Below are 24,636 nucleotides of genomic sequence, written 5' to 3'. Positions count from 1 at the left end.
AAAGTCAATCGGTTGTTGCAGATTGTGCATAAAGAATTTGAGTGCGGATTTGTATTTGGGTTCAGCGTCGATCCAGTGCGAATGACATAAAATATTCGATAGTTCCTCACAGTCTTTGGCCAATAAATCGCACGGATAGCAGATTGGGAAGGTCTCTAATAAGACAGCTACAGCAAAAATGATCGCAGAGATTGCCCGAAATAATCCAGAAAAATATAGCACATTGATTATAGTCAAGCCCAAATCGATGCCAATCAACAGAAACTGTACGAAAATGGTTTGCGACATGATTGGACGCATTAAATTACAGCATCTGTGAAGAGGAGTTGATAGCAAAAAGGAAATTCAAATTTAAGATAAATGGACTTACCGTAGGATTAATTTGTGATAAATAATGTTAGAGACCAACTCATCGTAATTCTCTTTCTCTGTCTGTTGAGGGTCGGTGCGCAGGTTGCGAATATGGTCCTTGAGAACATCGATATGAGCTCGAAAGTTTACTAGGAGCACAATCGTGTATGTGTCACTAATTAAAACCAGCGTCGTTACATATATCATCACAAGATACTCAAAAATCGTCTGCAGCCAAAAGCATCCAGTTCCATCGCGCCAATCAAAGAACGGATTGTAGATCAGCCAAGGTGGATGTCCATTTGCCACTCCCACCATGAAGACAGACAGCATATAGGATAGATAAAGTTGAGCATAAACGAAAAATATGTAATTTGATCTGGCCACTGCTACATGGACCTTCCTACGATCGCTGTCATTTTGTAGTCGCTCATCCAGATCATCTAGAGTCGATAATGTCTCGTGCACACGCGTCAAGTACATGTGCAAGATAAAACTCTTAATGGACGCTCCTAGTACGTTTGCGTCTAGCGGCAGCAAAGTCAGAAACTCTCCAGGACTAAAGTTCTTTAAATTACCAATGAGACCTCGAAACAAGCCGAATGGTCCGTATATCAATGGAAAGTAGAAAAAGAAGCAAGAATACAGCATGTATAAATAACGTGGGATACCCTGTTTAGGTGGCATCCAGCCCAAGAACTTTAGAGTCCGAAACAAATAAGTGCAACACTCTCTGGAGCGTATGCGAACCACAAGCGGAGCTGGATGAATTAGTCTGGATATTCTGGACATTGTGAATGCAACTGAGGTCCATTCGAATATTGGTTACCTTTTATACGATTTAAGGATATCACTGGGATTGGCAGCAGCTGCTAAGGTGTCCATCATTTAGCATTGGCTGTGTAATAATCAATAGCGAATTTGAGGGATATGAATGTCAATCAGAAACAAAAGGCGACGCTCACACATTGAATATGCTGCATGAGTACGTGGCTATCTGTAATACAAACTAAATTTAGATTATATTTATTTTCGTGTACTTTGATCAAAAATGTAACAATTGGAAAATAAGGTTGATACTATATGATATAAGGATACCGCTGAGTATCTCCAAGTCAGGCACTCTCAGTTATCAGACTCCTATCTAAACTTTGTAGTCTATATCAATGAATACAAGAAAAATAAACTCATAAAAGAGTAGATCTACATAATTTATAATTAAGTCTTTAAATAATCAATGTGCTCAAACCAATTTATTATGAGATTAATAGCGTATAATTCTACATTATTGAATGGATTGGCTAGATTGTTTTGCTGCACAATGATCATCAGGCGCCTGCTTAGTTTGACAGGTTGTATTCCATTTATATTTGAAGGTTACATTGTCCTTGTCATTGTCATTGTCCTTGTCATTGTCATTGTCATTGTCATTGTCATTGTCATTGTCATTGTCATTGTCATTGTCATTGTCATTGTCATTGTCATTGTCGTTGTCATTGTCATTGTCATTGTCATTGTCATTGTCATTGTCATTGTCATTATAATGGATGGTTACAAATATATATTAGGAAAATTATGTGTGATCAGCTCGGAAATTCCAATATTTATTTAAATCGATTAGCCAAATTCATTTGCTTAACTATAGCCATTACACTGAACGCAAACTTGGCCACCTGTAGATTGAAAGTGATTTAAAATTAACCCATCATTTATTTTCATATTTAATTTCAACTTATCTACCCACCTGAATATTACTGTTCAATGATATGGCAAAAATACCGCCAGCTTTAAAGTCAATCGGTTGTTGCAGATTGTGCATAAAGAATTTGAGTGCGGATTTGTATTTGGGTTCAGCGTCGATCCAGTGCGAATGACATAAAATATTCGATAGTTCCTTACAGTCTTTGGCCAATAAATCGCACGGATAGCAGATTGGGAAGGTCTCTAATAAGACAGCTACAGCAAAAATGATCGCAGAGATTGCCCGAAATAATCCAGAAAAATATAGCACATTGATTATAGTCAAGCCCAAATCGATGCCAATCAACAGAAACTGTACGAAAATGGTTTGCGACATGATTGGACGCATTAAATTACAGCATCTGTGAAGAGGAGTTGATAGCAAAAAGGAAATTCAAATTTAAGATAAATGGACTTACCGTAGGATTAATTTGTGATAAATAATGTTAGAGACCAACTCATCGTAATTCTCTTTCTCTGTCTGTTGAGGGTCGGTGCGCAGGTTGCGAATATGGTCCTTGAGAACATCGATATGAGCTCGAAAGTTTACTAGGAGCACAATCGTGTATGTGTCACTAATTAAAGCTAACGTCGTCTGAAATAGGAACACAAGATACTCAAAGATCGTCTGCAGCCAAAAATTTCCAACACTATCGCGCCAATCAAAGATCGGATTGTAGATCAGCCACGGCGGATGCCCATTTAATACTCCAATGATAAAGACAGACACCGTATAAGATAGATAAAGTTGAGCATAAACGAAAAATATGTAATTTGATCTAGCCACAGCTGCGTGGATCTTCCTACGATCGCTGTCATTTTTTAGTCGCTCATCCAGATCATCTAGAGTCGATAATGTCTCGTACACACGCGTCATGTATATGTATAAAATAAAACTCTTAATGGACACACCAAGACTATTTATATCGAGCGGCAACAAAGTCAGAAATTCTCCAGGACTAAAGCTCTTTAAATTACTAATGAGTCCTCGAAGCAAACCCAACGGTCCATATATCAATGGAAAGTAGAAAAAGAAGCAAGTATAGAGCAGGTGTAAGTAACGTGGAATACCCTGCTTAGGTGGCATCCAGCCCAAGAACTTCAGAGCCCGAAACAAATAGCTGCAACACTCTCTGGAGCGTATGCGAACCACAAGCGGAGCTGGATGAATTTGTCTGAATATTCCGGTCATTGTGAAAGCAACTGAGGTCTATACGAATAATGGTTAGCTTTTATACGACTTAAGGATATCACTGGGATTGACAGCAGCTGCGAAGGTGTCCCTCAGTTGGCATTGGCTGTATAATTATCAATACCGAATTGGAGGGCTAGAAACGTCAATCAGAAACAAAAGGCGTCGCTCACACATTGAATATGCTGGATGGGCACGTGGGCTTCGAACTTAGAATATATATGGTGCATTAAATTAAGAAGAAATAGAGAACTTGAGTATTGTCTAGAATGCTATATAAGAATATGAAAAAGAAAACCTTAAAATATATTCCAGCAGACTGCTTACATTTTCTGTGACTCTTCTTAAAATTTGAACATTGCTATTTTCATATATTTAAAGCGGATTAAAAAATCAAAACAATAATCGAGTATACATATTCCTAATCAGATCTGTAGATTATATTTTTTGGCTCAATAAGGTAAAACAATAATTCGACGATGTATGTTAAATGTTTTATTCGTTACAATAATACAATACAGTACAAAATATAATAATAATAAAATCATTGAATTATCAAAGTTGTCAAGAATTTTTTGTATACATTATTAGTTTTTTCACATCTCAGATTATTTGAATCGATTGGTAAGATTCATTCTCTGCACTATGGTCATAACGCTGAATGCGAATTTGGCCATCTGTAAATCAAATTGTTCTACATAAATTCGAAAAGCTCTCCATATTCTTACTCACCTGAACATTGCTCTTCAACGAGATGGGAAACACGCCGCCAGCAATAAATTCGATGGGCTGTTGGGCATGTAGCAAGAAGATTCTCAGGGTCGATTTATATTTGATGCTCGCATCGAACCAGTTCGATTGGGCCAATAGATTGGCCAAGTCAGTGCAATCGCTGGAGAGCAAATCGCAATAGTAACAAAATGGAAATGTCTGAACCAAAATGGCGCAGACGAATATTACCGAAGATAGTCCACGAAAAAGGTCGGAGAAATACAAAATGTTGACCAAATTTAGGCCCAGGATAATGCCAATAAAAAGAAACTGTATGAAGATGGTGAGCGACATAATAGGGCGTATCAAGCGACAGCAGCTGAGGAGTAGATAGTAAAATAGAGAATAGGAAATGCTGAATGATTATTTGGTGTTACCTACTACAATATCGACTGATGATAGGGAATGCAGCCCACGAGCTGCTTGTAGTCCTCGGCATCTGTCATGAGCAAATCCTGGCGCAATTCGCGTACGCGTCCTTTCAGCACATCGAGGTGAGCTCGAAAGATATTGATAAAGACAATGGTAAAGGTGTCCATGGACAGTATCGCACAGGCCATCAAACTCATGACTATCACCTCGATAACGGACTGTACCAATAAGCTCCACATCCCGTTGCGCCAATCGATGATTGGATTGTACATTATCCAAGCTGGCTGCCGATTAACCATTCCAGTTATGCCATCTGACATTGTGTAGATTGCATAAAGTTTAGAGTACAATAAGAATATACAATTGGATCGTGCAACAGCCGCGTGAATCTTCCGCCGATCAGCATCGCTGTGCACCTGCTTGTCCAGGGTATTCATGTCGCTTTTGGTCTCGTGCAAACAGCTCAGGTGACTCAACATCGCGAACCGTTTTAACGAGGATCCAATTAGGTTGAAAAACATTTGCAGAACCTTCAGAAATTCTCCGGGCGTAAACTGCTTGGCGTCAATGAAGACGCTCAGGCCTAGCCCAGTTGGCAAATAAATGGCCGCAACAACAAATACGAAGCTCAACCAGCACAGATACAAATATCGCCGGGGGCCCTGCTTGGGCGGAATCCAGCCAATAGCGTACATAACGCGATACAAATAAGTGCAACTCGTTCCGGAAGACATACGCACTGAAAGCGGAGCCGGATGAATTAGCTTGAATACACCTGGCATTGCAATTGATACTGAGAAATGCCTCAGAAGGTTTGAGCTTTTATGCCAAATCGAAAGGCAACTGAAGGAAGGCAACAGCTGCTGAGGTGTTCAGGCTAAATCGCGTGAAGACTTGGCCTGTAATTAGACTTTTAGAGGTGTCAATCATTTGCGAGTTCTCGTATGTCCAAAGATAGGGTAATTTAATTTAATTTAAAAACTCTCTGACTAATGAAATAGGAACATTTTTTTTTAAATTGAACCACGCCAAGCAACTGGATAAGGCCCATTGCAAAATTCACAACTGAAAACTATTATATTCGAAATTTTATTTGATATCCACACAAAATGCCTGGAGATATTGCTCATTTGCATTTGCTTAACTCTATAAAAACACTAGATTTATGATAGAAATAAAATAATATAATGTATATTATACCTGTAGTTGCATGTTGCTGCCAGTTATGGATGCTAGAGGCTGCTGTTCGAACTGGCACTGGCAAATAGAATTGCCAGAGATTTTGTAATTTGCACAGCTTTAAAACGCAACTAATAAACCAGGGCGTAAACGTCACACCTGGTACAGTAGTCCTAAGTAGTTGAAGAACTCGTGATTGTCGAGCAAATAGATAAATAGATATGTAGCTTAGCTGTAAGTAGCAAAATCCTAAAAAAAAATTAACTGAATAAATATAATCTATAGAACTAATATAAGTCTGCATTCGTATTGACTAATATAATTGAAATAAATTGAACTTAATATTATTATAAAACAAAATGCAATGCATCAACACATACTTTAGCGTGACTGTACAAAGATATGCATCGAACACATTAGCTCATTATCAGTATTATTTCCTTGATTTTATCATAGCCATATTATGTTTTATTGAATAGAATCTTTTGTTTTTTCCAAAACAATTTCTTGTCGCATTTAACTAATACAAATATTTTTCTATTTTTAGGTAAGTCCATTTGAGGTGTGAAACGTCTAACTTAGCTAAAATAAACTCTAAATATACTGAAATTCTTTTGGAAAATCAGGTAAAATAAAATACACATATATATGTATATGTATATATGTATATGTATATGTATATAAATATTTAACATGCAGTTGAACTGACTGCCTTATATGGAAATTTAATTTAAAATCGCATAAAACCCTATGAAAACCTTCCCAGTTGCATCTATGTATATCAAATTGTATGCAATTTAATAAATTACTACAAATTAAATAAAACTCTCCTAGTCTTAAATCATTCCACATTTCCAGCTACATTGTTTGAATATTTTTCACAAGTGAAAACACGGAATAAACTATATAAATTTCACACTATCCGAGTTTAAGGGGATTTCTTTTTGGTGTGCTTTGAACATTCCGCTTTGGCTTCCGCCTCATGTCCAAACATTGACCGCAACAATGAAGGGCTTAAAAAAGGGGAAGCAACAACAAGTGGCAAATAAAGCCACAAAAAATGGCCTGAAGGCCACCACAATAGCAGCAACAGAAATAACAGAAACAAAGCAAAAAAAAAAAAAGCAGCAGGAGCAAAACATTTAACGAGCATGAGGCTGAGGGTGTGTGCGGGGATGGCTTGAAAAAAAAAAGTAAAGCGCAAAATTGTCATAAAAATGCATAATAAAGTGGACGCCCCAGCGATATAATTGCTGGCCAAATAATAGCTGTAATTTTGTATGCCATCAACTTTAATGCGCTCAGATAAAATTTCGTTTAAGCTGCATATAATTTGCATGTCTTTGGGCCACGTTTGCGGCGCTGCAATATTGCGTATACGTAATATTTGAAATGCATCTTCTGCAGCTGCCTCTCGATCAGCCGCGTGGGCAGCCATTCGACTGCTAATAAAGCCATTAAACAGCTCGGCTACAAATTAATTAAGCAGAAAAGAAGCGGAAAACATAGCTGAACACTCAATAACCAAATGCTCAGCAGAAGCCATGCAAATCTGTGGAGTTGCATGATGTCAGCAGCCAAATTTATCAGCAGGAGAAGCAAACCAAACAAGCTCGAGCATAGCAGCCAAGATACAAATGTATCTGCGCAGTGCGCACACACTGGCTCAGATACAAATGTATCTACTCGGTGCACATGTGGGCCGTGCAGTGCGCATCTGTCAGCTACTTTTAGGCATGTTTGCGCCTCGCTGTCACCTGCTTGCCCGCTGGCAGCTCTAATGGCCGTTAGCTGCCCACGCTGCCAAAAATGATCGCGTTATCTGTGCAACTTGTTGTTGCAACTCTTGTTACAACTGACCAAAAGCCACAAGAAATATATAAGCCAAATGCCAAGCATTAGTCATAATCGTAGCGTCTGCTGCGTGGCGCAAAAACCTTTTTAAGCAATACCCTGGACGGGCTGGAAATATAAGAGAAGCGAATAGTTTGGGAGTGTAAGCAAAGCAGCACATGTCCATAAATCGATAAATATCGATATAAGTGTTAAGGCGCTTTGATAGACCAGCTGAGATACTGTTAGCTGTCATTACTTAAATATGAATTCGAGTTCAATTGCTCGATAAATATCGTTATAAATATGTATAGACATAACAGTAAAGCCCTTTGGAGAGACTTGAAACTATGGGGATCTCTCTAGGGACATGAGATTAAGTCGATATATCAATTTACGTAAATGTTTAGAGCTTTTGATACCCTGTTCCAGAGTCTTTTAACTATGGACACTTCAATATTGAAGAGAGCTTACTTTAAGTCGATAAATATCGATATATTTATTCCGAAAAAAAACTATGGTGTTAACTCCAAAATAATATATGTATATATGAAGCTATGTTCGAGAGACTTTTGACTATGAAGACTGGATTTGAGTTTACTCTAAGTCGATAAAAATCGAAATAGGGGACTGCTATCGCTAATTGAAACACTTTTTGAGACTCTCTTAAGTATGTAGACTTTAAAGAGATTTGACAATGAAGTAATTTATAAGAACAAAGAGTTTTTTATATACTCTTAATGCATGACATAATTCGATAAATATCGCCAAGATATCAAATATAATATTTGAGGCTAGCAGCCGCAACTAAATCGTTCTATCGAAGAAAGCAAGTAGCTATAACAATCTTACATTGATTTCAATAGCATACACTTTCAATTGAGGCATTTTTAGCAAATCTGAGAAGCGCTGAGAAAGGCTGTACGGCAATTTGTAATTATAAATATATGACTACACAGGCTAACTGACATAGTTATGAATATAGCCACAGTTTCAGGCACATAGGCTGCCTTAGCTATTTACAGGGTATATGCTAGTCTGGTCGATATCTGGTCTAGCGCAGCGCAGCATGATTTGTTTTCTTTGCTTTGGTGTCGAGTTGCGTTGGCGTGCTTTTGGGTCAGGCGGCAGCTCCTTTTTGGCATTGTTCTGTCTTTGGCTTTGGCTCGTGATTCGTAATAAAGTCAAGGAGAACTCTCATTTTGGGCCGCCGGACCGAGCCAAGCCAAACGGAGTCCAACTCAACCGGTTGCAGTGGCATGTCAGTCAGTCAGACCGTGTGTGGGTGTGGACGAGGGCCCATTGTGCGGCAGCAGCAACAGCAGCCACAGCAGCGACAGCAGCGACTCTTGTTGGCCTGGCCTAAAACTAACCGCACTGACGGATTGCTTTCTAATGGTTGGCCAAATGTGCGCCGCTGCCGTCTGACCCTTTTTTTTCTATTTTTGTTGCCCAAAATTGTTCGCTGGCGTTGGCGTGACCGCAGCGAGGCCAATAAAGCCAGGCGGCACGAACAGTTGTTGTTGTTGCTGGTATTTGTTGCATGAAAACGGTTAAATCGCCGCAGGCGCGTAACCTGTCTTAAGACCTTTTGCGCAAGTGCAAAAATTGGCCAAAACTGGCAGCAGCAGCAGTGGCAGCGGCAGCGGCAGCATTTAACTGCGTCTCCAACCTGAGTCCAAAAGTCCAAGTCGAAGTCCGTAAAGTATCTGTGCCGTTTGCCTGCCACATGGCCGCAGCATGCGATCGCCATATTTGGCCAAAATAAAATAAAATTGTATGTGTGTGTGTGTGCTTGGGTATAAGCTGCATTTAGCTTGGCTAGCCAAAAAAAAAAAAAAGAATAGTATTGCATGCCACTTGACTTGCCGCCTGACTCGTATTTGGTTAGACGTCGCCCTAGGCCCCAAAAGCCTGAGACGCAGCCAGCACTCGGCTCTCTCTCTCTCCTCTCCTCTGGCTCCGGCTCTGGCCCAGACCCTTGCCTAAGCCGGTTTCTTATTTTTTGCATGCCCGCTCATAAATCCCCAAGAATTCGCATTTTGTCTTCCCAATGCTGCTGCTGCGACTGTTGGTAATTCAAGCTCACATTTGACTTTTAACTTTCGGCCAACCGAAATGTGCAATGTGGCCAAATCAACAACAACAACGACAACAGCAACAAATCATTGACGGCCATTTTGGTCAGATGTGTGCCGAAATTGATTACAACTCGAGGCAAGCACAAGAAAACGCAGTGCCAAGAATTCATATCTAAGGGAGAAGTTTTAAATATGTTAACTAAAGTTAACATTAGAATTACAGATATACAGACAGATATACTGATAGTTGCTGTTTATAATATATTTATAATAATTTATTCAAAGATTTAAAATGATCCTTGATAAGCTTTAGCGTCTGCAGAACTCTACTTAATCGAATCTGATTATTGTAGCTCTTGAGTCACAGTCATTTGAAACATGTTCTGTTATATCTCTAATGCATTTACCAAGTTGAATATTTATTTTCATTCATTCACAATAGTTGGTTATATGTTATATTATATATTAGGTCAAATTTGTATTATCATCATAGCCCATTTTCCTTTAGTCAACTAAATTATGATTCACATTCAGTTTTTTTGACTCTATCTTTCTATACCTAACTCTCTTTTATGAAATCAAGCGAATGAGGTGTGATTGATATCTGATAAATTGCTGGTAATACATGCATGTAAGTTAATAATAAATTGCATAGAAATAAATTATATGTGTGAGTAGTTTAGTGTTAGATCGAACTGAAGCAAAGGTCTAGAGGCTAATGGGTTGACAGGCACAGAGTGGTGAAAATGCAGATACAGTAAAAAACAACGCTTAAAAGACCGTCTTTATACCCGGAAGAGCCCATAACCGTATAAGTTTGATCATATAAGTAAGTCAGGGGAGCAGAAAATATTCGTCGCAATAACTATACGGACGCTATAAGCGGTGTCATTATAACCCGATTCTGCTTTATAAATATACTGAGGATCTGCTGGAGCTCTCTTTTCTCAGTCTCACAAGAAAAGACATCTAGATAGATAGAAAGATAGATAGATAGATGGGTAGATAGATAGATAGATGGATAGAAAGACAGATAGATAGATAGATTGATAGATAGATAGATAGAATAGATGATAGATAGATAAATAGATATATATATAGATAGATAGGCAGACAGATAGATAGATAGATAGATAGATAGATAGATAGATATATGGATAGATGGATAGAAGGATAGAATCTATCTATCTATCTAGATAGATATAGATAAATGATTATTGAGGTATCACGAAAATCATATTTAAAGTACAGTATAAAATTAAGTCTTTACTCTTAAAGCTATATTTTCTATTTGATAATATCTGATTCTGCAAACGTCCAGGACTAAGAATGTCATTATAACAAGTAAGGCCTCTAAACAAGAGGCTAGTCCTATTAAAAGCCCATATCAACTTTCGTTAAAGAAAACACATGGCCCATATTTACTAATAAATTATCTAAGTATATTAATAATTAATTCAAAACATAAGCCGAGGGTAAGCCACTTGAAGGCAATGCAACAACTGTAAGAGAAATATAATGGTTAAGTCGAATATTTAGGAAGTGCAGCGAAGTGAATCTAAACAAATCAAATTAAGGCCACACTTTAAGAACTAACGTGGCTTGTAAATATGTTTTTAACGGTGCTGAAGTAATGCGCGACGCTGAAATCGCTGCAGCGTGCCACCAGCAACAAACAGCAAATGCAACAAAATATATTAATATATATATATATATATATATTTATTTATATTTCTATATATGTATTTGTATATGAACATATATGAACACAGTAAGCCGCGATCCGGCTGCGGCAAAAACAACAATGGGCTAAAACCAAAGCGAGCATATTATAAACAAACATAATCGCTGGCGCCACGACACGCTTCGCGGGTCAAAAGCGGTTGCAGTTGCAGTTGCCACAACAGCAACAACGGCACCAGCGATGACTGGTGGCAACAGAAGAAAAAAAGGCTAAAAAACTGAAGCAAAACAAAACGGAAAATGAAAAAGAAAAGAAAAAGAAACGAAACGAAATGCACATGCAACAGAATCCGTGGCTGCCACACTGGCTGCCAGCAGCCAGGCTAAGGGTTAGCTAGTGGCTAGGGGCATGCAAAAGGCAGGCGGTAAGCGGCACTGCGCCACACACACACGCTCTGCCTCTCTCCCCTCTTTCTCTCTCATTTGTTTTTATTGCAGCTTGCAGGCACTTGGCAATCCATCAATAAAATGAGCCTCGGCGCGTGCAAAGAATCAGCCAGCAAGCCAATAAGTACGACGTGAAAAAGTCTGCAGCAGCTGAGGAAGTAGACCAAGAGGGAGAGAGAGAGAGAGAGAGAGAGATGAAGCTTGTGGGTTTTTCATGACTCTTGGCTTGGCTGCACTTGGCTGCCCGCCGATGTTTGCAGCTCATGTGAGCCCTGTCGAATACCCTGTACACACAGTGGAGCAGGCAAAGGGGCGGCATGTAATGGAAAGACAAGGGTGATCAAATGTGGGCTAGTAAGATTAGACAGCTAAGGGTAATAATCCATTCTAAGAGATATAAGGAGTATATGTTATTCGAATAGCTTTCTATACATCTGATAGAAGTAGATCGTTCCTATTCTTTAAGTGAAATGCAGCTGATACTAGGTTGCAGTGAATTAAAGAGGACATTAGTGGTTTAGAAACACTTATATTCTAAAAATGATATACATTTTTTGATTAAACCCAGAGCAATACCAGTCAATTCAAATTATAAACAAGTTTTAGATGGAATTATCTTAGCTTATCCCTGCAACTCAGCTCCCATTTCCACTCTGTAAAATCCTCAGCTTTCTTCGCCAACTACTGAACATCGTCAAGTCGTGCATACTCCCTCTCTCTCTCCAGCTATAGAGCAGCGTCTAGTCTCCACACAATATGTCGACTTGTCAAATATAAAGCATTACCTAATCGGGCAAACCTCCTCATTCCACTCCACTTGCCACCTACAGTCGTGCATCCCTCTCTCTCCCCATATGTATTTATTCCATCATACTATACCATCACTCCCTCTCCGTACTCTATATACCTAATTGCCAACTACCGAGTCGTGCATACCCTTCACTCCATATATCTATTTAACAATTATAGGGCATAGTCTAGTCGTGCATATCTTATATCTCTCTCTCTCTCTCTCTCTCTCTCTCCCCAACATATGTCTACATACCGATAACAGAGCAGCGTTAAATCGCGCATACCCTCTGTCTTTGCCTCTCCTCTACATATGTGTCTTTACCAGTGTAGTCGAGTAAACCCTGTTGCTTTCCCTCTCTCTTTCTTTCTCTCTCTCTCTCCACTGCTTATGTCATTTTGCCCACTACAGAGCATTGTCCAGTCGTGCATACCCAGTCTCTCTCCCTCTCTTCACATGTCTGCTTATGCGCGTACTTTGCGTTCATCATGATGATGATTATGATTATTTGTGAGCAGACGTTTTGCTGTGCCTTCGTCCCTTCAGTTGGCTGGAGTTGCAGCTCACCTGTTCGGCCCGCCTCACCTGTTCGTCTGCTGTTAATGTGGCGCACTCATTCAATCAGTGGCAAGCAGCTACAACAATAACAACAACAGTTTGGCTGCTGCAATCAGCGCGCGCATCAACGTTGCATATTTCACATTGCCACGCTTCAACATCTGTCTGCCCCGCCCTCCCTCCCTTACCCCTTCGACACCCACTTGTATTGTTGTTCTTTTTCTGTGCTTCTCTTTTTATACCCTGAACCCATTGAAAATGGGAAATCAGGGTATAATGGTTTTGTGAAAAGTATGTAACAGGCAGAAGGAATCATCGCAGACCCCATAAAGTATATATATTCTTGATCAGGACGACGAGCTGAGTCGATATAGCCCTGTCCGTCTGTCCGTCCGTCCGTCCGTCCGTCCGTCCGTATGAGCAAAAGGATCTCAGAAGATATAAAAGCTAGAGAGCTGAAATTTGGCATGCATACTCGTGTATACCATAGGCAGTACAAGTTTGCTTTATTTTTTCGATAACTCATCCGATAACTTTTTTATCGAGAATAATCGAAAAATCGACTTGGTTTTTTCAGCCTAGTTTGAACACTTTTAGACCTGGAGACTTCAAATTTGCGTTGTATATAAAGTTAATAGATACATAGATTTTGTCGTTTACAGATTTTGGATACCACGCCCCCTTCGCCCCCAATTTGGAAAAAACGCATTTCAAATACTAGAGACTTGTGCTTTAGAATGTACATACATTTGAACATTATGATTACATTCTGAAAGTTTCATTAGGATTGTACGTCTACAAAAGAAATTATTTAACAAATAAATTCCCATAATATTGCCCACATTGCAGCGCAGCCCAAGCGCAGCCGCTGCCTACTGCGCAGTTAGCAGAGCGCGTGCTTATAAGTGCATGTGTATGTATGTGTGCATAAAAGAGGTCCAGAACGATTAGAATATCAGCTTGGAGGGTTCAGGGTATCTCCTAGTCGAGCAGTCTCGACTGGAGCTTCTTACTTGTTTTTTTTTGGCGTTCCTTCCACACGTCTTTCGCACTGCTTTTTTTCTGTGCCGTGCAGCCACTTAACGGTTTTTCAGTATGCAGCAGCCACAGTTAATTCCCGAGTAATTGGCTAAGCGTTTCGCTTGCGTTCAGTTTGTGCATCGTCTGCCACAAATGGTCAGCCACATGATGTGGCAATAATTTCAGTCTTAAGTGATATAACTGCTAAAGGGAACAGGCTAGAACTGGAGTTACTAAAAGCTGATAAAACGAGAATTTGCTGAAACATTTATGGGCGCAATGTAACGCTTAAAGTTGACGGAATGACGAATGATAGGAAAATAATTAATGAGACTGCAGTTAGTTGGGCGTAACCAATTGAGGAATACTCATTCAGATCTATATTCCAATTTGACACGTCTTGATATGCATATATATCTATAACTTCAATTTCAATATCAATTGAGAATGTCAGCAAAACTTTAGTCTTACATTTTGAGTTTCTAGCTTTTCTAGCTCTAAAACTTTAGAAAATATGTTTTTTCCGGATTAGCCACGTCCCCAATAAGCGTAAATATATACTCAATATTTTGTTGATCTTGTCAACACGAATATATATTCCCAATCCATTCAGCCAAACCATTTTTTTTTAATATTCCGGAAATGCATTTTCCACGCCCCTAGCGGGCATAATGAGAAACTTTTGATACTTAATTATTCGATGGTGAATCCTAAAAGTATATCCTCCAAATTTCAAGTCTCTAGCTGCAATAGCAGCAAAATGCTTTGCATTCCTACGGATTGACAAACGGACGGAGAGAACCAATATACTCACTTGACTTTTGTCAATAGGCATAAGAATGAATAATAATAATGAAAAAATATATGAATTTTGTGTATTTGAATAATAAGAAATTAATTTGTATTCTATACAATAATATTACATAAATTCAACTCTTCTAAATAGCAATCTCTAATATTTGATAAACTTTATATAAATTGCTCCAAAAACCTTTGCCTTATTCTTGGCCCTGTTGCAACTCTAAATTGACCTTAAAACCACACCGCGCCGTTTTACATTCTAAAATGTCCCCAACTTCTATAGAGTTATTATTTATGCTAAGTATTTTATTACCAAGTGTGTAATTAAACTACAGCCAGCTGGCGGCTGTTAGCAAATACTGAATACCAACTGCGCTTAATTGAACAACTCAAGCAACTAATTAGGGCTGAACTTTGCCCTCAGCCCTGGTAGAAATAATTTCGGCTCGTTTAGCTGGCCAATTAGATATTTATCAGCACGTGCGCGTCGACTAGGCCATTTACTGTTGGCCATTTTTGTCAGCAATTTTAGCCAAAAGCGAACAAAACCACAAAATCATTTAGCTGTAAATTGTGGCTATAACTGAATGAACTCTGATATCTATAGTTTGTTGTTGTTGCTGCTGCTGTTGTATTTGTTGTTGTTGTTGGCACGTGTTCCACAGCACATCATCATTCATAAAGTGCAACAGCAGATAACAACAACGACTGAGCGAGCTGGGTGCAAAAGATACAGCAAAAAATAAACAGAGCAGCAGCAGCAGCAGCAGAAAGTAGCAGCAGCAAGAAACAACAACAATTGCCAACAGCTTGCTAAGGAAAACTATTCAATTTGTTAAGCTTGACATAGTATGACACTTGCATATACCCTGTAAAGCGATTTTAGAGGATTCAATTTGAATACTGCTGTTGCATTTGCTAGTTCAATTCATTCTTTTAAAAAAACTCAAGCAAAACATTTTCAATCGAGCATAATCGACTAAATGATACACCTTAATGCCACAAATGTAAATATACATTGATAAATGTGAATCCGGCATGTCTTAGAGAAAATACCATATTATGTAGAGCTCTGCCTGAAAAACAAATTTCCGAACCCTAACTTAGGTCCTAATCCTAACCTCACAAAATATTATGTTTCTACTTTCAGTCTACATCTTCTTAAGACACTTGAACTTACTATAATTTACTCAGATTCTTTATTTAAATGTGGCTTATCTATTTCATTTAAGATTCATTCATTAAAAACCGTTAATATTTATAAAAAGTATATTTATTTATATAAATTATAAAAAAAAATATCTGTACATATATAATATAATAAATTACATATACAATACTTCTTAATTTAAAAAAATAGTAATAATTGTAAATAAATTTTTATAAATAAATTCTTATAAACTATTGTTAGTTGAAATATTTCCCATACAAGTCGATACAAGGTATCTTCAAGTTGAGCTGCTTTCGATAACAGCCTTGTTACACATTGTTAGGTAAATATGCAACAGGGGCAAAAAGGATCGCAAAGCAAAGTTAGCTTGGCTAATTGGCTGCCGACAGCTACATAATTAAGTGCAACAAGTTGTTGTATCTGAAAATACAGAAGAGGTAGACGAGAAATCAGAGGGAGGTAGGCGAAGTGCAGCCAGCCAACAATGTAGCGAGACATTCAAGCGCAGAGAGCGTGTGCCACAAGCTGTGGCAACAGTGCCGTTGCCTGCTACTGCTGTTGCCTCTTGGCTGTTGGCTGTTGGCTGTCTGTCAAAGCAGACAGTTAACCCGCTCAAGCGCTGTGCCACTCACGACTGAAGGTCGCTGCGAAGCATTCAAACTGATTCACGTTTTGCTCAATTGGCTCGGCTGCCCCCGTTTATCACCCACCCAACAGCAGCAGCAGCAGCAGCAGCGGCAGCAGCAAGAGAAAAACATGCACTCACTCAATCACTCATAGGTCATTCATTCAGTTCGTCAATTTATCAATTTCGTACTCTCTTTTTCTCATGCTGCTCGCGCTGGGGTCAAGGTAGTCATCACTTGATAATGATTATGTATACGTCATGTGGGCCGCTGCTCATTTAATCTGGTTTAAGATACTTCTTTTGCTTCACATTCGTATTCACAGTGGGTCATTTCTCGGCATATTCGCAACTTCTTTATGTCATAATAAAAATATGACGGCTTTTCGGGAATAAACATAATAAAAGAAACAACAATTTGTTTGCCATTTTTTCATATACCCTGAAAACATGGAAAATTTGAGGTCTGGATACATTGGTTTTCTTAAAATATATGTAAAACGCGGTAGCAGGTGGTACAGTTACCAAAAAATATATAGTCGAATCGATTTAGTTCTTCTATGATTTGCCCGTTCGTGTGTCCGTATGTCTGAACTCTTCGATCTCAGAACCTATCAGAGCTAGAAACTTGCAATTATTTTTGTAAGTCCCTGCATAACATGCGCAGGTCGTAGTTGTTTAAAAAATTGGATAACTATTCCCGTTTTAGTTATATCGATTAAAAATCTCATCAAAAAACAGTTCTGAAAATATATCTAAATCACCATTGGAGCTATAGTATAAAAATCTTGCTTATATATTCATATGTATTTCAAACAATTTTTATTTTTATTATATCGCCAAATCCAGACTTGCGCTGTGTGCTTTCATTATCACATTCTGAAAGTTTGATTACGGAAGTCCATCTACAAGAAATGTTATTCAACAATAAAGCTCCCGTTTCATAGCCCAAGCGCAGTCGCTGCGCAGTCAGCTGAGCGACTGCTTATGCATGCGTGTGTGTGTGTGTGTATGAGCTATGTATGCATAGAAGTAGCGCAAAATGATTGATATATCAGTTCTTCGAAGGGTTAAGGGGATATCTCAGTCGAGTTGTCTCGACTGGAGAATTTTTTTTTTTTTTTTTTTTTTGCTCTCGTTGACGTGGTTTAATTTCACAGTTCAGTGCGTTACGCGGCTTAGACGCGCCCATCTGCCCATATACATATGACTGTAGCTATACCTAAATGCGCCCGTAGCTACAGCTGTATCTCTCTATCTGTATCTCTGTCTATATATGCCACCTTTGCTTTTGTTTTTGTTTTGCTGTTCACTTTCACATTTACAAGCCGCACGCAGCCATTTGGTTAGACAGCCGTCGACACCCTCAATTATGTTTTTTTTTTTTTTTTGGCAAAACACAAAAGGCAACAACAAACACGTTTCAATGCTGGCCAAAATGCAACCTTGGCTTTTGGCTTTAAACAACGGAAGTTCAATGCGGTAACGCTTTAACTTTTGTTTTTGCTTTTGTCTCAGATTTTCGCATTTGTTTTTCTGGTTTTATTTCACCTTTTTTTCAACTTTGCATTACACGCATAGACATTTATATTTCCGACTGACGCACACATTAATTTAAATATAAATATAAATAATAAAATATAAATACATAAATGAGTTTTTTACGGTGGCTTATTCTATTATTTTACTTTAATTTTTGTATTTTATTTTTAACTTTAATGACATTTAAAAATTTCATTTTTTTATATGCAAAAAGTTTTAGATATACATATTTAAAATATTTTTCATATATAACTAACGTTTTACAATAAATATTGTTTTTTTTGTTTTTTTTTTTTTTTTTTTTTTTTTATTTAAGCCGAAATATTTTTTAAATTTTTTTTTAAAGTATATTATTTAATTTCACAAATGAAGACAGATTTTCATAAAACATCAAAAAGATATAGAGGAGATATATCCTCTGGACTCCAAGCGATTTGACATTGGATTCTATAATATTTAAGAAAAATCCACAGGCGGAAATTTAAAAGTTTTATAGATTAAAACACTCAAATATAAATCAGAGCAATCAACAAAAAATGTGAAATCAGAAAATCCAGAGCTCAGCTAAAGCGTATCTCAATTGAATATGTTTTTTCATATAGAGCAGATATATATATATTTATACATAAAACAGGGCAGCGTTAATAAATCGTGGCCAGAGCTCATAATGATATGCATACGTTAATAAAATTACAATGACAACTCTGACATATAGATTTTATTGCACTTATTTATGGCATTTACTTTTTATTTATTACAATATTTTTCTGCATTTTTTTTTTTTTTTTTTTTTTTTGGTATTTTTTTTTATTATTTTTATATTGCACTCTTGTTTTTGCCACAGAAATTGAAATGCTATTAAAGTCAATTACAACTTTTTGTTGTTGTCTTTGTTTCTTTTTTTCTGCTTGGGGTCCACGAACTGTACATAAATAATAAAGGATTTTCATGTGGGGCAAATGGAAAAGCTTTGGCATTGGCTTGCATGCAATGTCAGGATATTTAAGCTTGTAGACAAACTGGCAGCAGACACTTGTGGAAAATTGTATACCCTGGAAATTCTTCAGAGAATGAATCAAAGGAATATTACAACAGTTATGGTATCTAAAATTTAAAGTGTCACCGAAATCTAAGTGGTTCCTAACTTAAGTTATCCAAGCTATATCCAATATAATTATCGAGTCCCAATGATTCGAAATGGCAAAAGGAATTCATATTATCGAGAATAATCGAGATCGAACTTTTTTCAAGGGAATAGAATTTTTTTTTCGATTTAAATAATCTTAACTCGGCTGTATCTAAAATTATTATATAGAATTAGCTAAGAGCTATTTCATAATATTTAATATAACTTTTATGATCAATTTTTTACACTTTTCTACTGGTATTAATGAAAAATATTTACATATAATCAAGTTGAAGAAGAAGAAAAACATAAAGAATGTAGTTCAGAGGAAGAATATAATTTAAGTTCCCTTTAACCCTTCTGCCTGGAATAAATGTTTCATGCCCTCCTTCTTCTTCCTCCCACTTCTTCTTCTGTCAACTCATCTAGAATAACATCAAATTATATCGCATATATTCTTCCCCAAAAGAGTATTACATATGCTTCCACAATATTTCCTTCATTTTGTTTTTTTATTGCTCGCCTCTGTCACTTGACTCATGCGGAATTGGCAACTGCTTGTTGACAGCTTCTCGTGGCCATTGTGTTGGTTACACAGATTTACAGCCCCAGCTGGCATCGCCTGCAGACACGCCCCCTTATTTGGCTGCTGGTCCGCTGGACGAACTCTTAATTACGCCATAATTTCGCTGTCTGGCTGTCGGTCTGTCGAGCTGTCGGGTCATACCGACAAACCGCTTCCGCTTCGGCCATTGTTTTTTAATTATTTGCCCAACTTTTGTCGAGTTGTAAAAGAAGCTGTGCTGCATGCAACCTCTGTCGTGGCAGCCTCTGTCGCCTGCATCCTCATCTGCATCTGCATCTCTGGCTGTTAATGAGCCAACATTGTTGTGTTAATTTGCCATGGTGGGCACACTGTGCCACACACAGTGGGGAGCGCAACCACAAGCTCCCTCTTTATCCTCCCTCTCTCTCTCTCTCTTTCTCTCTTCATCTTTGGGTCCCTCCGTTTGCCAGTTATTAAATTGACATTCGCACTGATGACGCGTTGATTGCAATTCCCCCGGCAGAAGGACATGTAATTTTTATGGCCGTCGCCAGTTTTTTGCCGAAATTCAATTTGTCATTTAATTGATTTTAATGCGAGCTCTGGATATACCGCACGCCTATTTGCATTTGTCCAAATGCAAATGCCTTCAATCGACAAAGTAAAAAAAAAGGATTCCCAAAAATGTTTAAAATGAACAGGAGGGGACTAGGAGATGCCCTATACAGACTTGATATAGTGCATCCTACATGCTAGATATACCCTATATGTAGACTATGACTCATTACCTCAAAATCTTTTGATTGATCTTTTGTGGGGACCTTTTGGATTGTTAGGCAGTACATAGGTAAAGTATCATCTAGAGCATGCAAGATATACTTACATAACTTAAGTTTAATATCGATTTCTATTGATTTTTATCGATTGCATAGAATACAATATTTTCACTTATTTGGAATAAAGCTTGATATGATAGTTTAAGAAAAGCTGTTTCTATAGTTCTTATACTTCTTGAGATCGATTTACAAATATAGATATTCTGAAATTTAATATCGAGTTTTATTCATATTAACCGATTTCATTAAAACACATTTTCGATTATTCCGACTAAAAGTTGATGTGAACGTAGTATCAGATATATTACCCCTGCTCCTATAAATACGTATAGCGAAAGTAATACAGACAGAACTACAGATAGACTGATGGACAGGCTGAATGATCAACAGATGGACTCAACTGATAATCCTATTTAAAATCTTATAACCTCAATCCAACCTCAATGCCCTTAGTCCAGCATTCTCCTCACTTCATAGACACAGTTTTACGCACAAGCCAATACACCCACATTCGTATACACTTACGTAGTATTCAGGACATTAATACATATGCCCACTCTATGTGATATAATCAAAAAGAGAGAAGCGCAACAGCTGATAATGTTTTATGCATATTTTGCGGGCATTAAAAATTAAATTAAACAAGCGAATGCAAAATATACATGGCATTTATTTTCTTTATTGCTTTTTACACAAGCATTTTTTTTTTGTTGCCCTCGAGGGAAGCGCCGCAGCCAAAAAATATTGGCATATGTATATGTATATACAAAGGTTATATTGTCATTTACATATCTACACAGAGAAAACGCAAACATTTTTCAAAGAGCCCCAATTGCATTGCGCTGTTAAATGTATACAGTGGCTGCTCTTATTGTATGTACGCCTACATATTTTATGTTCTTGTAAAACTTTTTACACATATACCATTACATACATATATGTTTGTATATGCTATATATATGTATATGATATTTGCTTAATATTTCAAGTTGAGTGTTGTAAAATTTTACACTGAATGCCCTAAGGCAGATTCTGTAGGTCTTTTGTTTGCAACCATCTCTCTGTCTCTCTCTATCTCCTGGTCTTACCCTCTCTTTCTCTATCTGCCTCCCTCTCTCAATGCAAAAGCGAAAGTTGATAAATTATTTAGTTTTACATAAATATTTATGCTCCTATATGATTTAAGCAGACCATATTGGTTTTCTACAATCATCAATCAATATTGAATGAATCATTTATGAATCATGATTCACTCTTGCTTTATTCATAAAATATCTTTTAAAGGAATTTAAGGGTTTATAGATCGTAAAATTAATAGAATAATTGTAAAACCATATATTTTTTATATCATATATGTATATCTTTCGTTACAGCTTTTAACTCTAAAAACCTATAATTTATTATAGTTTAGCTAATACTTATCAGAATGTCCATCAGCTAATGAGAGAAATTATATTGGAATGATTAAAATATTTAATTCTAAAATGATATATATATATATATATATATATATATATATATATATATATATATATATATATATATATTGAAAATGATATGTAGATTCATGGCATGTTTGGGCAACAGCTCTATAAATCGTTTCGAGCCATTTGAGTCAACATTTTATGACTATTTGCTGGCCAAATGAGCAGGACTTAAATTAAATATTTATTGTAATTTATATATAGTGTATACTGTCTGTGTTTGTGTACATGTGTGTGTGTGTGTGTGTGTGTGTGTAAACAAACACACTGTTTGACAATAAATAATTGTGCTCTGAGTTAATTACAAATTGCACTCTGTGCAACATTTTGTTTAGCTTATTAGCGAATTGTATAAGCTTTTCTCTCTTTTGCTCCTACTCTCTCTCTCTCTCTCTCTCTCTCTCTCTCGCTGATTTCGTAGGCATATGCTAGCTGATTTGAGCAAATTGTTAACGCAAATACGCGCAAGTAAATGAGTTCATTCAGCTCTTTTGCTTTTGGCCCACATCGAAAAAGAAGAACCAAAATAATCAAAAACCAATTCATAATTTAAAGCAAACTTAAGTAAAGAGTGAAGAGAGACTGCACGACTAGCAGATACTACACAGATATAAATTAGTCTCATATTACTCTCAGTTGAAGCTGTATAAACTAAATAGCAAATAAAATATTCATTTATTATTACCAAAGTATTCAATATATTTTCTTTTTATGTTATTTAATTTTGCTTAGTATACCGCATTTAAGAGTTATCAGCATTTACAGGGTATATCTACTCAATGAGCGCGCCCAAATGTGCTGACGGCTATAAAATGTTGAGAATAACAATTTCACGCTGGCGCCAGTCGGACTAAAAAAAATACTTTGCTTTAGCTTTACATATACAAGAATTTATATGTATATACATATATATAGTTTATATTTCAGATATCTGTAGGTATTTTCATATATAGTATTTACCTCGTTTTGCTACGTGCAGCTTTCGCGCATTTCTTTTCTACATTTTTCCATGCGAAAGCAGCTGATAAAGCATTACAGAAAGAGAGTGAGATGTCAACCCTCATATCGCAGCCCCTGTACGTACCCCCTATAGCTGCCACCAACCCCCCGACGTTCACCTACCAACTATGGCGTACGTGAACTTTGCGCGCCAACCGTATCTAGAGAAAGATAGATATATATGTATGTATATATACATATTTGTATGTATGTGTGTCAAAAATTTATAAGATATAGATATATATCCATCGCAGTTTCTCACGCTCACAATATGATGTGTTTTTTTTTTTTTTTTTTTTTTTGTTCCTCTGTATGTGTTACAGGTAAAATGCCAAGCAAGATTTTTGCCATTTTTGGGCGCCAGAAGGTTTTGTTGCGCTTTACATGACAAGCGCCCGTTTGGGCCTTTTTGCTAGCAACAATGTTGCTGCTGTTGTTGTTGTTGTTGTTGGGTCGCTTGTTTGGCATACGGCGCATGCGGCACACGTTTTTGTTTTGGGCGAGTGTGTCAAGGCAGCGCCATTGCGAACATGTATGTATGTATGTATGTATGTAAGTCGTAAGTCGGTAAGTTCGCATACAGCTGGCAGGCACTGTCGGGCGATGCCAACTAAACCAACTGAACTAACTGATTTTCTAGCCTTTTATGGCCATTTTGTTATTTGGTTTTCATATTTGAAGCGTCACAGCAGCGAGCACGGGCAACAGTTTCCAATTAATGGGCGCTAATAGAGCTTTAATTAACTCATCTGATCAACAGTCACGGCCAAGTTGAGAGTCCCGTGATTGGGGCCCAAACAAAAATTTGTGTGTGGGCTTCAAGATAACGACAAACAGATAGCAAATTTGATTATGACTTTTAAATTCAAATTGAAATCTTTATCTTAGCAACTATGAAATCCTTCTAAAGCAAGCGCAACATGTTGCAGACGGTTTCTTAGCAACATTTGTGTGTGTGTATGCTGCATGCAGCCTATGAAGCTTTGGTCTTTGTCATTGTCCTAATTCTCTCTGCTTGCGTTCACTGTGCCAAACGCAGGCGCAGCGTTAGCATGATTATACAATACACACACACACACAGTCAAATGATTCTTTCGTTGCTTCGCGTCGACTGAGCGCTGCGATCGTTTAAAGAGCGAATGTTTTGCTAGCTACGCTCTTATTTAGCGTGCGCTGTTCTCTTTATTGGCTGCGACGCAAATACCGTTCTTTTCAACGTTGTTATTTTTTTTTTTTTTTTGCTATATTTCGCATAACTTTTTCAGTGTGTGCGTGCGCGTGCGTTTTTATTTAATAATTTGTTGTTGTTGGCGTTGCTGCCGCTGCCGCTGCCACTGCTTGATTATGTGAGCGCGACGCCGCAGTCAACAATATTGCGTGTTCAGTTCTTTTCTAAGCGGCATGCCGTGTAATTCTTCTTCTAATCGCTTCGAAATTTTACAGTGCGCTCGCTCTCGCGAATTTTGTTGTAAGCACAAAAAAAAGAAC

At 37.5% G+C, this 24,636-nt stretch overlaps 3 protein-coding genes across 9 annotated transcripts in view; 1 reads left to right on the top strand and 2 right to left on the bottom strand.

Moving 5' to 3' along the window:
- Positions 1-24,636, top strand: part of LOC6572866 (sex determination protein fruitless) — a 136,184-nt gene that overhangs the window by 69,932 nt on the left and 41,616 nt on the right. Inside the window, exon 1 of one of the 7 annotated variants that reach the window (XM_032728054.2) lies at positions 24,529-24,616. The exons of the other annotated variants lie outside the window; for them this stretch is intronic. The gene's annotated coding sequence lies outside the window, so the exon portion shown is untranslated. Of the gene's footprint in view, positions 1-24,528; positions 24,617-24,636 lie in introns of those variants that run through there. 7 annotated transcript variants of the gene reach the window in all.
- On the bottom strand, positions 2,456-3,524 carry LOC116803708 (odorant receptor 59b-like). The gene has a single exon (XM_032728073.2). The coding sequence runs from the start codon at positions 3,281-3,283 to the stop codon at positions 2,507-2,509; it is 777 nt and encodes a 258-aa protein (XP_032583964.2). The 5' UTR covers positions 3,284-3,524; the 3' UTR covers positions 2,456-2,506.
- Positions 3,855-4,789, bottom strand: LOC122756786 (odorant receptor 59b-like). Its single transcript, XM_044007283.1, has 4 exons — positions 4,598-4,789; positions 4,432-4,434; positions 4,016-4,373; positions 3,855-3,960 (listed from the first exon to the last, which is right to left on the bottom strand). The coding sequence occupies exons 1-4, from the start codon at positions 4,744-4,746 to the stop codon at positions 3,892-3,894; spliced, it is 579 nt and encodes a 192-aa protein (XP_043863218.1). The 5' UTR covers positions 4,747-4,789; the 3' UTR covers positions 3,855-3,891.

Source organism: Drosophila mojavensis, unplaced genomic scaffold (assembly GCF_018153725.1).
Source record: "Drosophila mojavensis isolate 15081-1352.22 unplaced genomic scaffold, ASM1815372v1 contig_16, whole genome shotgun sequence".
Classification (NCBI taxonomy): Eukaryota; Metazoa; Arthropoda; class Insecta; order Diptera; family Drosophilidae; genus Drosophila; species Drosophila mojavensis.
Note: the sequence above shows the minus strand (reverse complement) of the source record. Positions and strands in the feature narration are given on the sequence as shown.

Bases quoted from the DNA above. Each gene is read 5' to 3' on its own strand.
- LOC122756786 (XM_044007283.1), bottom strand. From the start codon at position 4,746: ATGTCAGATGGCATAACTGGAATGGTTAATCGGCAGCCAGCTTGGATA. The intron at 3,961-4,015 runs GTGAGTAAGAAT...TTTGATTTACAG, and splicing joins CGTTGAAGAGCAATGTTCAG to ATGGCCAAATTCGCATTCAG.
- LOC116803708 (XM_032728073.2), bottom strand. From the start codon at position 3,283: ATGACCGGAATATTCAGACAAATTCATCCAGCTCCGCTTGTGGTTCGC.